Source organism: Eumetopias jubatus, unplaced genomic scaffold, assembly GCF_037043125.1.
Source record: "Eumetopias jubatus isolate StellerSeaLion01/CBP00866 unplaced genomic scaffold, mEumJub1_p1.0 scaffold_2, whole genome shotgun sequence".
Classification (NCBI taxonomy): Eukaryota; Metazoa; Chordata; class Mammalia; order Carnivora; family Otariidae; genus Eumetopias; species Eumetopias jubatus.
The window spans coordinates 109,449,802-109,462,960 of NW_028274808.1; the positions used below are offsets into that span (position 1 = coordinate 109,449,802).

General features: G+C 39.2%; 1 protein-coding gene across 6 annotated transcripts in view; it reads right to left on the reverse strand.

The window, feature by feature from the left end:
* Positions 1–2,610: 2,610 nt before the first annotated feature.
* ANK2 (ankyrin 2) overlaps positions 2,611–13,159 on the reverse strand; it is a 318,287-nt gene continuing 307,738 nt past the window's right edge. For all 6 annotated transcript variants that reach the window (XM_088021069.1, XM_088021067.1, XM_088021068.1 and 3 more), the window contains 6 exons: positions 11,707–11,799; positions 11,117–11,200; positions 10,850–11,014; positions 9,668–9,850; positions 8,192–8,283; positions 2,611–4,835 (listed from right to left, as the gene is read on the reverse strand). In XM_088021069.1, coding sequence (XP_087877195.1) covers positions 4,652–4,835; positions 8,192–8,283; positions 9,668–9,850; positions 10,850–11,014; positions 11,117–11,200; positions 11,707–11,799 — 801 coding nt within the window. In that variant the 3' untranslated portion in view covers positions 2,611–4,651. The remainder of the gene's footprint in view (positions 4,836–8,191; positions 8,284–9,667; positions 9,851–10,849; positions 11,015–11,116; positions 11,201–11,706; positions 11,800–13,159) is intronic.

Genomic DNA, 13,159 nt, shown 5'->3' on the forward strand with positions numbered 1-13,159 from the left:
TTGAGGACATAGCGAGAAGGTGGCCATCTGCAGGCCAAAGAGAAAGACCTCGGTAGAAACCAATCTGCTGAGACCTTGAGCTCAGGTTTCTAGCCTCCAGCACCATGAGAAAATAAATACTGTTCTGGGGTGTTTTGCCATGGCAGCCCTAGGATACTAATACACCTGTCTGAACAGTAACTGGATTGTTCAAACATTGAGTCTAAGTTGTCCCTCTGATTCTTTGGGGTGAGACAGCATGGTTGGAGAGGTGTTGAAGGTAGTGCCTATTTGTGAGTCACTTGAAAAATTCACAGAAGGTCCAGCTCATCTAGAAGGTGCTGTTATACTAATGCCATGAAAATTCTATCTCTTGGCCTGGATCAGAACTGAGTTCTGATCGACACCCAGGAAAAACTGGCCCGGTGCAGATGTCATGCAACATAGTCATTCAGTTGTTTCTGTACACCCACAAGGACCGCCGTTGCGTTCCTCCCCACCTCCAGGCCAGCCCAGGGCCCCGGCAGCACAGATCTTTGCAGCAGCTACGCTGGACCAGTTACTGGTAGGGAACATTCAGTAGGGGAGTTTGGGTGGCTTTATCTAATTCAGCTTTGAGGGTAAAGAAAAAATGAAAACCCAAAATAGAGTATGTGGAGGGCATTGGAAGAAGGACTGGAAACCAGAACTAAGTTATGAAGGCCTGCTGAGAAAAAGAGATCCTGAAGAACACTTCCTCAGAGTAGGAAGTGAACTAAGGGGGCTCGACTGACAAAAACTGTCCTGGGAGTGCCTAAGAGGAAGTGGTTAACTCTCCTTTCTAATCTAGAGGGGTGACAGCGTTCAACTCCACCCCCCCTGAGGCTCACCCTTCCCAAAGAGGGGGCAGGTCACAAATATAGGTCCATATCTCGTGGGCTCCGAGGACACATAGGCCCCTATGGCACTTCCAGATTAAAGGGATGACACAGGGCACAGGACTTGCCCTTCCCTGCATCTGGTATGGCGAGAGAGTTCTAAGGTGTTGTCCTATTTTACTGAGGATTCCAGAGGGTACACTCGCACAAAGTCGCCTAAGTACTGCCATAGCTGGATTGATTCCAATCCACTCTTACTCCAGGATCACCTATTTCGCCATTTTGTCACATTGCCTCACCAAAACACCTCAGGGGCCTACCAACTGAACATTCCCCGTGATGAAGTGATCTGCAGGAGTATTACAAATACCACTCTCAAATGCCCCTGCCCACCAAATATAGCAGCTCTACCCACAGGATATTCACATGTATCATCTATTCCACTCTGTGGAGCTTTTTTAAAATAAAGGAGTACTTTTGTTTTTCCCAGGGAGTCTGAGTCTAACCAAAAAAGAATAATTTGTGTGTAGGAGTTAGGAATAAAGGTTTTTCTTAAGATATTTCAAAGATTTTCTCAAATGTTCCATTACTGTAGTGAAACAAAGGTTGTATTACATATTTACGTGGGTAGTTCACTCTAAGATTGTAATTCTAGCTTTAATTAGATCAGAAACAGAAATCAGACCTTAACTGAAGGAAAAGAGTATAATTTTTAAGCAGAGAGTGGCAACTGAAGACAAAGACATTTAAACAATTATTTTCTCATAGTATAATGAAAGCAAGCTGACCATCTTTTTTCCATTATTCAAGAAAACCTTGTAGTGATTTTGGTTCTCATTAAATATCTGGTTAGATTCTCTTTTTCTGTTTTATTCATGGGCTGGTCTCCTTGCCCACACCCAGACCCTCCATGCTGACATAAATTAAATCATACCACTAGCAACCAAAGTTCAGATTCAATTCAAGCCGGTTTCAGGGTGCTTAGATGTAATTTTCACCTCTTTATACCTAATTCAAGTCATTTGTGAGACGCGCATGATCTTCCCTCAGTCTGGAGGGTTTGCCCCACCATGCATTTTAAATATGTAAAACCTACTCGATTTCCTAACCATGTCTTTTTGTACTGTTTTTACAGTAAAAAATACTATAGCAGCACTAAAGGGATTTTTCAAAAAACAAAAACCAAAAACTCTCCAAATACAACTGATTTCAGTTTTGTGCATTTCTGCCCTTTTGTTATTTATATTGATGTATCCATTTAATGTTTAATTCTCAGGCTATGAGATAAATAACACCGCCACCCACCCCCAGCGAAATGTGTTCCCAAAGGAAGGTGTTCCCAGAGCACCACTGCTTTATAAATGAGCACTGAAATGGGAGAATCCTGCCCGGGGGGCCTTGCTGCCTTACCAATCCCTGGTTACCCTTTCATTTCCTCCCAGCCCAAAAGTTACTATTTTTTATTTGCTAACAATCCCAAAACTAAATATAAATCTTTGTCTTTCTCCTTTTGCATAACAAAAACAAAAGTTTTTTGAGGGCAAGGACAAACTCTGTTCATCTCAGTGCTTAAAACAGTGTTGGGGCATATAGCATATTTGTCACTAAATAAAAGCTACAAGGAAAAGAGCGATTTGTGTCCTTTTTGGCTTCAAATCCATGTCATCTCTTTAATAATCTTATCTCCTGAAATCACAGATTAAGTGATAAAGAATAAATCACTGTTGCCACATTTAACACTTGTACATTTTATTTAATTAAATCAGCCATTGTACACATTGCAGCTATGTATTGTTAGTGTTGTATTTTTTTTCCATTAACTAATACATGCCCTCATAGATATATTCAATTAGTGTTATCACCATGGGAACAAGATGCTGATTCATCAACTGAAAATTCACTTCTTCTCACAGTATTCAAGTTTTCTGATACACAGCAAAAATCAAAAATCAAAAAAAAGGTGAATAACCATTATGTTGTTACACAGACATCATCTGCACTGCAAGTAACACAACAGAAATGCTTTTCTTGAGTTCCAGTGAAGGTTTTGACAAGAAGGCCATGGTGTGTCTCAAAAAGTTTCACCATGAGCCTCTCTCATTTTGGCTGCCAAAGAAAGCTTTATTTCCTACCCAACTGCCAGAAAGTGCTAGCATTTGAGGCTTTAAGAGATTTGGCTTGTGGGAAACCTCCCTCCCAGGAAATTTTCTCCCTTGGCAACACTGCTTGAAATGATGAAGTGCCATTGTTTGTCACATTTGTTTTTGACATTCGGAGCAATGAGTCATTTTTGCACAACAGGAAAAGACCAGATAGAATTGGAAAATGTTCAATCCCTGGAGGATAGACTTTTTTTTTTAATTTCATCTTCATTGAATATACTTTTCTTTAACAAATAACTGATTCGAAATGTATATTGTTTATATGAATATATTTGTGAATATATATATATGTTAAAATGCTACACAGCTTCAACCACTAGAGGAATAAGGAATAGGACATGGAAATCACTCAGATGATTAAAGTTCCTTCTCTGAAACAAACAAAAAAGTGCACAAATGCACTTAAGAGTTTCCAAGGGAGTTTGGATTTCAAATAAATAAATCAAAAATTTTAACCAAAACCAAATTTGTAAGGATTTCTCAACCTTGTCTGCAAGCTAAAAAACAGACCTAGCGGAAAGTGAAAAGTGCTTGCTCAGGGTCAAATGAAAACCATCAGTGTGATTAGAAGAGGAGTTTTGACTGTGGTTTTGATTTTTAAATGCTACATGCAGGTATTAGAGAAGATATAAACCCGGGGCGGGGGGTGGGGGTGGGAAACCACTCCAACATGGTGAAGGAGTTTAACCTTTTGCGTAGTGGGTAAATCTTGTTTCCAATGAATTATCTACAGTGCAGTGGCCAGAAGAAAGTACCACCAATAAGACAGCGTGGTTTGCTAAAGCAGCAATGAAAACTGGAAAACTACAGTAGTTATAGCTTTTAAAATACCCTGCCAATGCGTCCAAAATCTAAAAGACCTGAAGATGCTAGAAAGCCACAGGATGTGGCTGCTAGCAGCTGAATACCTCATTGTTTTGTTCCTTTTGCCTTCTGCTCCCCCTTTCTCCCCTCCCTCATGTGGCTGTTGGAGAATCATAAATCAAGGCTGGCCAGCACCAGCATTAAGTGCCTAGTTAGGATAGTTCCTTGAGGTTATTAACCCATCTTTAACTAGGAGCAATCGCTACTCTGGAAGTTCTAAGGACATGGTAGGTCTGAAGTGCTTCTCTTGCGGTAGAACTGTATTATCATTCGATTGTGTTAGCAATATCTTAATTAACCATTGTTCAGCAATTTCTAGAGGCCTTTTATTCCATGATGCCCAGTGTAGTTATGATAGGCAGTGGTTTTAATTTTAATATGTTGTTCATCTGAGCATTTGAGCTATATACATGGTACAAGGATATCCCTTGGGAGGACTCCTAGGTATCATCACTTGAAGAGGTCCGTAGGTGAAGTTCTTCTGATCGATGGATTTTCGTGGAGCTTGTTCAGGAGCAAAGAACGATAGAGGTGGCCAGTTCTCAGTTTAGCACAGACACAACAAAGTAGTGGATACAGCATCCAGACTGAAGGATGCTATCTTTGGTCACAAATTAGCTTACAGTTAAAGAGGACGGGGGGAAAAACTGAAACAGAATGCGGTGTGTATTTGCTAAAAGTGGAAGTGTCAGGGTATCCCATTAGGCCAGGTAGGTCACTCTGCTAAAGAAACAGGAAGTTGCATATTGAGTGAATGTGTGGTTTCTGGTGTGAGGACTGGGCAGCCCCTCATTTGGCCTCTTGCTTCGAGTCCTCCTTGCAGAAATGCCGAAGGAGTTGCTGGAGGTCGCGCTGGAGGTCATCTTGGTCTAGTGCTTCTGGTACATCCTCCAGGTGCTCCAAGTAAATGCGTTTTCCATGCTGGTCCTTCACCACAGCCCTCTTCTGTGTACTGGCTTTACTCATTGTTGTCCTGGAGGAAAGCAGACAAGAGAGATTGATGCTCTTTACTAAACCGCAGCCACCATCTTTGGAATGGGGGTAAATAACCATGACAGGAAAGTACTTTACTGTCCTACCTCTGGGTACTTCTACACTAGCCATCTTCCCACATCTTTCTTTTAAAATGTGGCCACTCCTATCTGACATGAGTCATGAAATGTTTTAAAGTGTTTCAGAACAAAGAACATCTTTTTAAAACTTTAAGAACTATTTCAGATAAATAAAACCATGCTTTAATATGATCCTCTCCAAAAGTAACCACATAGTCATTCATGTTTTGTTTAAGGTCCACTGATTTGAAAGAGCTTGGCTCGGGGCTCCTGTGTGGCACAGTTGGTTGGGCATCCAACTCTTCATTTTGGCTCAGGTTGTGATCTTGGAGTCATGGGATCAAGCCCCGATTGGGCTCCACACTCAGCAGTAGATCTGTTTGAGAATCTCTCTCCCTCCTTCTGCCCCTTCTACTCGTTCTCTCTCTCTCTCTTTATAAAATAAACAAATAAATCAGAAAGAAAGGAAAGGAAAGGGAAAGGAAAGGAAAGAAAGAGCGAGCTCAGCTTATCCTGAAACAGGGATTCCATATGTACCTTTTGACAGGCTGAGAAAAATAGTTTTTGATTTTTTTAAACACTTTAGCTGCCAGCTTAATCCTTAGAGTTGCATTCTGTTCTAGGAAAACTTTTCCATGAGACACGGATCTTTAAAAACCAGAATCTTATTCTATCAGCCTAGAGGAAGGTGACTACCAGTGAGAGATGAGGGTCTGCCCAGGCGTCAAAACTTCATCTAGAGATGGTGGGGAAGAGAGAGGAAAGAGAAAAAACACCAAGAGACACATTCTTCCTCCATCTGCTCAGATCTCCATGGACTTTGCCCATTTTTGGTCTTCTATGCCATTGAACAGTCTGCTGCTTTCTTGGCTCCCTCCTGACTAGTGATTAGTCGACAAAAGGGGTTCTGATGTTCTGTGATATTTTGTACTACCATTTTCCCATCTCCCTACTTGAAAATGATTATGCTGTAATTTGTACATCCTCTCTTCTTCTCACTACTTCTAAATATAATTATTCATTCCGTAAATATGTGGTGAACATTTTTATATGCCAGGCACTATTATTATAAGGAATAAGGAAAATGAATCTCAGAGATTTTAAGCAATGCTCCAAATACAAAATAACACAGTTAGTATGAAGTGGGGCCAAGACTCCAAGATTCCAGAGCCTGAATCTGTAACCACGATGCCATGCATCTTCACTGAAAACCACAGAAGAAATGAGCAGTTTTTGTGACTTCACCCAGCAATTTTCTTATGGATTCCTAGTGTTAAGAAGCTGGAGGTTCTGTCCTTATCATTATTCTACCTTCTAACACTGCCATGCATTGAAGATCATCCTGATTTTTTTTTTAAAGACTTTTATCAGCCAAAATACTTTCGGCTTTCTTTTGGGTTCCTTCTTCCTTCTTCTCTCACGTTCTCTTGTTCTCTTCCTTCCTTTGATACCATATGAATTATTTTATATCTGAAAGCAAACTTAAATTTGTTCCTTTTAAAAAATTTATTTATTTGTTTGTTTATTTATTTATTTGAGAGAGCGAGCTAGGGGAAGAGAAAGGGAGAAAGAATCCTCAAGCAGATTCCCTGCTGAGCATGGAGTCCAATGCAGGGCTCAATCCCAGGACCCTGAGATCGTGACCTGAGTCAGAGGATTAACTGACTGAGCCATCCAGGCACATTAAATTTGTTCCTCTTAATAAGAATGTCAAATTTGGTTGCAATGATTGAAATCAGATCATATTTTTCTAACTATTCAGCATCCATATTTTTCTTCTCCCAAAAGGCAAATATCTGATTATTTCTGCCAAGAGCTAAGAGGAGCCTTCATTAATTGGTGTGTGTGTGCAGGGTGGGGGAGGCAATAAGCTTCTATCACAGGGCAAACCCTGATATTTTGTGCAGATATATGTAGATGAATGTGTTTACGAGTATGCATATGCATATAACTCAAGCAGTAGAATGAATCTACTCATATGTATATCAGAGGGGCAGTGGGTATGATAAAATGTCTTCCTACAAGATAAAAGTGTTATACATGACAAATACATTCCAGAACTAAATAGCTATAGAATTTAATTGAGTTGTTTATATCCCTGGCTTCAAATTCACCAGCTGTAACTGAGAACTTTGGATTAACTGCTCTCTAAATGTATTCCAATTTAAAGATCTCATGATGTTAGGGTGTGTACATGGTTTATGTGTTTTTGTTTGAGCAACTGAATAAAAGACTTAAAAGTTCAGGGTATAAAAGGCACTTTATCCTTAATTTACGTAGCATTTTTAAAGTTCTCTGAGCAATTACACTCTTAAATTCTTAACTGCTGCTGTTGTTCCCATGTGATTGGAGGGCGGAATTGTGACAGAACCTTTAATTCACTGTTCCTAATTATTATGTTCTACAGGCTAAAAATAGTTTTGTAGAGTACTATAAATGCCAATCTTTTTATTCTTCCCAATGAAGTGAAAAGCACAATAGTAACTTGAATTTCCATTGTGTCTTTTCCCTGAGAAGTGGAGGGCACTTTATTAGCATGGTCCTCCTGCTAGAGGACCAAAGAGAAGGGCCAGGAGATGAGGCAAGAGGCAAGGGTGCTCACATTCATACATCAAATAGGTAATAGGGACGGGCTAACCAGAGAGTTTCACAGCTGGTCCCCTTTCATAGGCACAAAAGTGAGCTGCTTACTGCTTTTATGGCACTTTCTTAACTTAGTAGAGTCCCTGGTTTCAGCATTGCTAGGTACATTCAGGTTTGTGAATATCAAACTCATGCTCATGTTATTTGCCATTCATTCACATGCGGGATCATGAAACAGCTTAAAGCTTTTAGGAGGAGGTAAAAAAAAAAAAAAAAAACCCAAAAGCATGTACCACACAGTTATGATTTGCTAAGATTGAGCTGAAGGTAGCTGGTCACAAGATTAATTTGTGAACAGCTGATTAGATTCCTCTTCATATGTGCTCCAAATCTATCAACACAGTGGAAGATCCCACCTCAGCAAAATGGATGACTTGCTAAAACCCAAGGAGTGATTGTGTAAACAGGTGTCTCATTCTCCTCAAGCCTTGCTATTACTTTCAAAGCATAAATAGGACACTATAGGTATGACACACTGACAGATCTACCACTTGACAAAAGTGTACAATACAGAGAGAGTTGGAAGTTCCCAAGGGATGTTAGGGTATATGTAGGGGCTATTTTTCTTTTCTTAAAACTGGAAAAAAAATTTCAGGTGTTAGTTGGCAAAGCATAACCCCATGCTAACCCAAACCTTTTAATTACTGATCCATCCTCTTTCAGGATTTCATTCTCTACTAAACTGGGGAAGTGCACTTTCATGTGGCTACCTGTATAACTCAAAGCCTGAAGAAAAAAGAAAACAGGACAAAACCCATCATAAACCATAGACTTAAAAATAATCTATTCCTGTGCTTAATCGATAGTAAGTATAAAAAGCTATACTTGAAAGGATAAATAAATACAATTTCGGGATCAAGTATAAGCATTGAGTTTTACTGAAATTTCTCCTATTTGTGAGGGACATGTACTACAATGCTTTATAAATGCTGGTAAATAACATCTGTACTGAGTGACTTTTAATTTTCTCCTCATCTCACCCTCCTTTCCCCAGTGGAGACTCTACCGATAAATTTCTGTGTACTGATCAGAGGCAAAATAAGCAACAAGTGAATAAGGCCCAAAGTGTACAACTCACACGATTCATCTTCTGATTATCCAAGGTCAAGATATTTTCCTTAAAAGTATTTAAATAAGGTATGCTTTCCGTATCCCAATACATTCATATATAATCTCAATACATATTGTGGGCATAGAAGAGGACACACATGTACCATTTAACTTCAAAATGTCTCAATAGCAAAAAATGTTTTGTAGCTATTTGCATGTGCCCACAATCCCTTAGTCAAAACCCTTGGGGCCAGATGTGTTTCAGAATCCAGAATTTCTTCTTTTTGGATTTTAGAAAGGTAATATGATATATACACTGTATGTTCTAATATCCCAGAAGGGGTTGGGGCAGCATCCTGTAATCAATCTCATAAATATATCAAAAGCAAAGCATGTGAATATTCATTCTAGGTAGGACTAAAAACCCCTCCATGTCCTAATAGCTCCATGTCAGTTCATATTAAATTTTACTCCCAAATTAACTTGCTACTAATCTACAAGTCTTGGTTTTCAGAATTTTTGAATTTTTGAATCCTAGTAAGGGTCTGTGGATCTGTCACCATGGACCCATTTTCTAATTACTGAAAATCAAAACTTAAATAATTATAAATGCTTATTTTATTTTTAGGTTTAAAATAAAACTGAATTTTCTTTAATGCCAATCTTTGCAAATATTTGAGAATATTAGCTAGTAAAGACAATTTGCAACCTATTTCTTTCTCTTATTAATTGGGAAGTCACTTCTGGGCCTTCCAAGCAAGACGTACAATCATGGCCTAATTCCAGAGATTCTGATTCTGATTCAGCTGAAGCGAATCCAGGTCATCTAGATTTTTAAAAGCATTTAAGGTGATAACGATGAATACCACAAGTTGTAGAAACATTACCTCACTGTACAAGTTATTCACACAGGAATTCTACTCTTTTGAATTATTCTGCACCCTTCCATGAATACATATATGGAATGACATAATGATAAACCATTTTCTTTTTAAACAAAAAGCAAACATAAAATACACATACACAACACGAAAACACAAAAGTGATAATGCTTTTATACCTCTTCAAAGTCATCTTTGGCTGAAGGAAGATCAGTGGCTAAACTAGAATCACCCAGATGTTTCTCCATCCTCTCTCCATGTACCATAGTTGTTTTAACAACTTTGCTGACTCTACGGCCTTCCACTGGTTCAGCCTGAAATTGTGAGGTACTGGACAAAATGCTGGGCTCAGACAAAGTTACCTAATGGATGAAGGACACATGATACATGGTTTCTGACTGCCACAAGATCACAGTGATGAATTTTTCTATGTAAAAAAAACAAAACCCTACACTGGTTTATACCAGTCTTTCAGAAAATAGTATTTTGGAAAAGAGAAGCAGTTACAAAAAGAAAGAAAAAGCCTGTAATCAATTGGTAATGCCTCTGTCATGAACTCCATGTACATAGGACCAAACCAACCACTCATGAGTCACCTGAACGAAAATCCATCAGGAAGTATTGTGAATAAGAAACCGATTGCTTAGTGCAATGCAGACATAACAGCCTGTTGATGAACCCTTCCTCCATGTTTAAATGGTTTTGACATTATAAAGGTGAAATTAATCCCCCAAGGAGAAACTCTCAAAGATATGACAAACCAAAAAAGTAGATTTCTGGAGAAACTTTGTGCATAATAACAACATTTTGAGGATGTGAATGAATGCAAAACAGTGAGGATATCACAAATTATATGTCAAAGAGAGTAAACGTTCCTCAAAGAGAGTAGAACAGAAAGAAAGAAAACTATAGATCAGGGAGTTTCTGGACCCTGGCTTTAGTGACTCTGAAATGCACAAGGTTAAATATCAAATATTTATCGACAGGGCCCTACAGAGGCTGCCACGCTGCCCAGGACACAATTGTACGGGGGCTTTCCGTGACATACTGTTTGACAGCCAATGGGATTCTGGCCTTTTAAAATTTGACTTTTGGATTTCTGTTGTATGTACACAACCATAACAGAAAACAGAAATAAGAAGGACCAAACAGAGATCACGAGTATAATGGCTACAAATCTCCTCGGTGGTTGTTTTAAAATGCCACAAAATCATGAAGAAAAAAATGAATGTGCAAACTGAAAGCAGGGTGCCAGATAAGGGGAAGCAGTGGGTCAATGTGGGTAAACAGTCACACCCACCTCCTCTGACTCTATTTCACACTTCTCCATAAAATCAGGTTGGAGAATCAGATGATCTTACCTCTGACTGTTCCGTGTCACTCTTTAATACAATGCGCTTCATGACTTTGGAATAGCCATCTCCTTCCTCAATGCTGATGGGTCCCTGGGCCATTCCCTGCATTGTAACCTCCTCTTTCTCTGTGCCATCAGAGGATATGTACCGCCTAATGATTTTCCTAGTGACCTGAAAGATATTTTATTCATGGATCTTGTTTTTGAGGGGCAGCACCGGGGGACAGATACATTTTAAGCAGGAGGTTCAAAATCAACCACGTTAGGATAGTACCTTCTTGACCACAGTGTGTCCATGCTCATCAATGTATTCTTCTTCTGTGACTGTTTCCGGGGGTATGTCAGGCATTTCATCTCCCTAAATGGTTGAGAAAAAAGGGTCACTTCAGTGTTTGGCACCAATTCTGAGAAACTCCTCCCAAGGGCTTACAATGTGCGCCATGTTAGAAAATGAAGGAAGCTACTGGGAAGCACTGCAGAGATGCCAAGTCCTGTTGAGTAGTATGTTTTAAAAGAAAGAAAGAAAGGAAAAAAAAAAAAAAGGGTGGGTAATAACATGCTTAGGAGAACTGGACCAGTTAGGTGTAAAACAAATGCACAAACAAAAACGGACAAGCGAGGTGAGGTGGGTGAAGGAGGAAGCGCTCTCGTTCTTGCTGTTCGTTCTCTTGGACGCGGGCTGCCACTGTCATCACTGCTGCATTGTTTTTAACAAACCAATCTTAGGAGAGTTAGGGATCTGCTTTTGAATGGCCATGCACTACCTAAAGAGCATGCCAAGCCCTCACTGCTCCAGGTCCATCACTCTCTACGGGTTATGGGGACAGAAGTGTCCCGGACGTGCAGTAAGGTAACAGCTGGTACCTGAATAATCACTCGTCGGCGGACAACCCTGGTAGTTACCATCGCCTCCTCATCTGAGCTGGCCTCCAGCTCACCTAATTCCTCTGTTAGCTCCTGGTGGAAGCATGGAAGCATTGTTTTGTTTAACATGCTAAGGAATGTCTTCACTACTGGTTTCTGCTTTAGTTCACACTTGTTTTCTGAAAGTCTCATTCCTGGAGGCTTTGGTGGAAAAGCCAGCAGGGCAAACAGGTGTGTGCCTGTCTCACACTTTGATAAGAATATAGTTTTTTTGTTCAATCAATGAAAAAAAATTCTGGAATTCTGAAAGCTGTCTGAGTGCCCATCCGTCAAAATCTGTCAAGAAATATGCAGCTTGTCCACATCACTTCTTGGACTTAAACTCCTGATAAATGACCAGATGTAAACACAGAACTTAAGTAGCACAAAAAACATTGATAAGCCATTGACACTCAGGCTTTAGGCTTGGAATGATTAACCCACAGGTAGAGAAATAACTTATGCCTGTAGCAGAACTTTCTGCAAAAACACAGTTTCCTAATAGCTGTTATCTAGCCCACAGAGCACCTCCCTGGCACCAAAGGAGGCAGCCTATGAATAACATTAGACTCATTCTGCAGAGAAGTTAAGATGCACTGGCCAGTCTGATTTTATGGGTCTGGCCCAGGGTCAGAGATGGAGCTAAAAACATAATTTTAGATTAGAACATATATCTTGGGAGCATTCTATCACATCACTCTTTCCTAATAGGATGTTTTTTTTTTTTAAAGAAAACTCAATGAAATTTTTTCAACATATTTTTAAATATCTGATGTATTTCTATATGCTTTTCTGCTGAAACATGTAAAATCTAAACCAAATTATACTTTAAATACATTCAGGAATCTGCTGCCTAGAAATATGATCAGCAAGAAAAGTGACTGAAATTGGATCCTCAAGATAGGGTCATGAGAATTTAAGGGTCAAAATAGGAAGCATCACAGAGATCATCAGATATTCATCAAGAATAAATGGAACAGACCTGTGTATAAAGTGGAGTACAGAAGGACTTATCAAAAATTTTTTATGTGCATTGAAAAAATAAATGAATTATCCAAATAACTGTTTGAAATCTATACTTCATTTAGCCAGTGGATTCTTAGGCTTCTGGGTTCAGATAGCATCTTTGAAACATTTTTACTAGAATTCATTTAAGCCAAGAACTTGGGAGATGAATAATTCTGTGCAAAGGTAAACTTAAAATAAAATTCCATTCATGGAATGAATTCATTATTTAAGATAACTGCCAAAATTGGGACACAGTTCTCACTTGCCTGAACCTCTAATTCTAGTTATGATTTTAGACAAATCCTGCTAGCAGATGTCATCCTCATAGTGAAGAAAAATAAATGTAGGCCTTAAGCTCACAGATTAGTTGTATCACTCATTTCCCCAAAAAGTTTCAGTTCTTTTA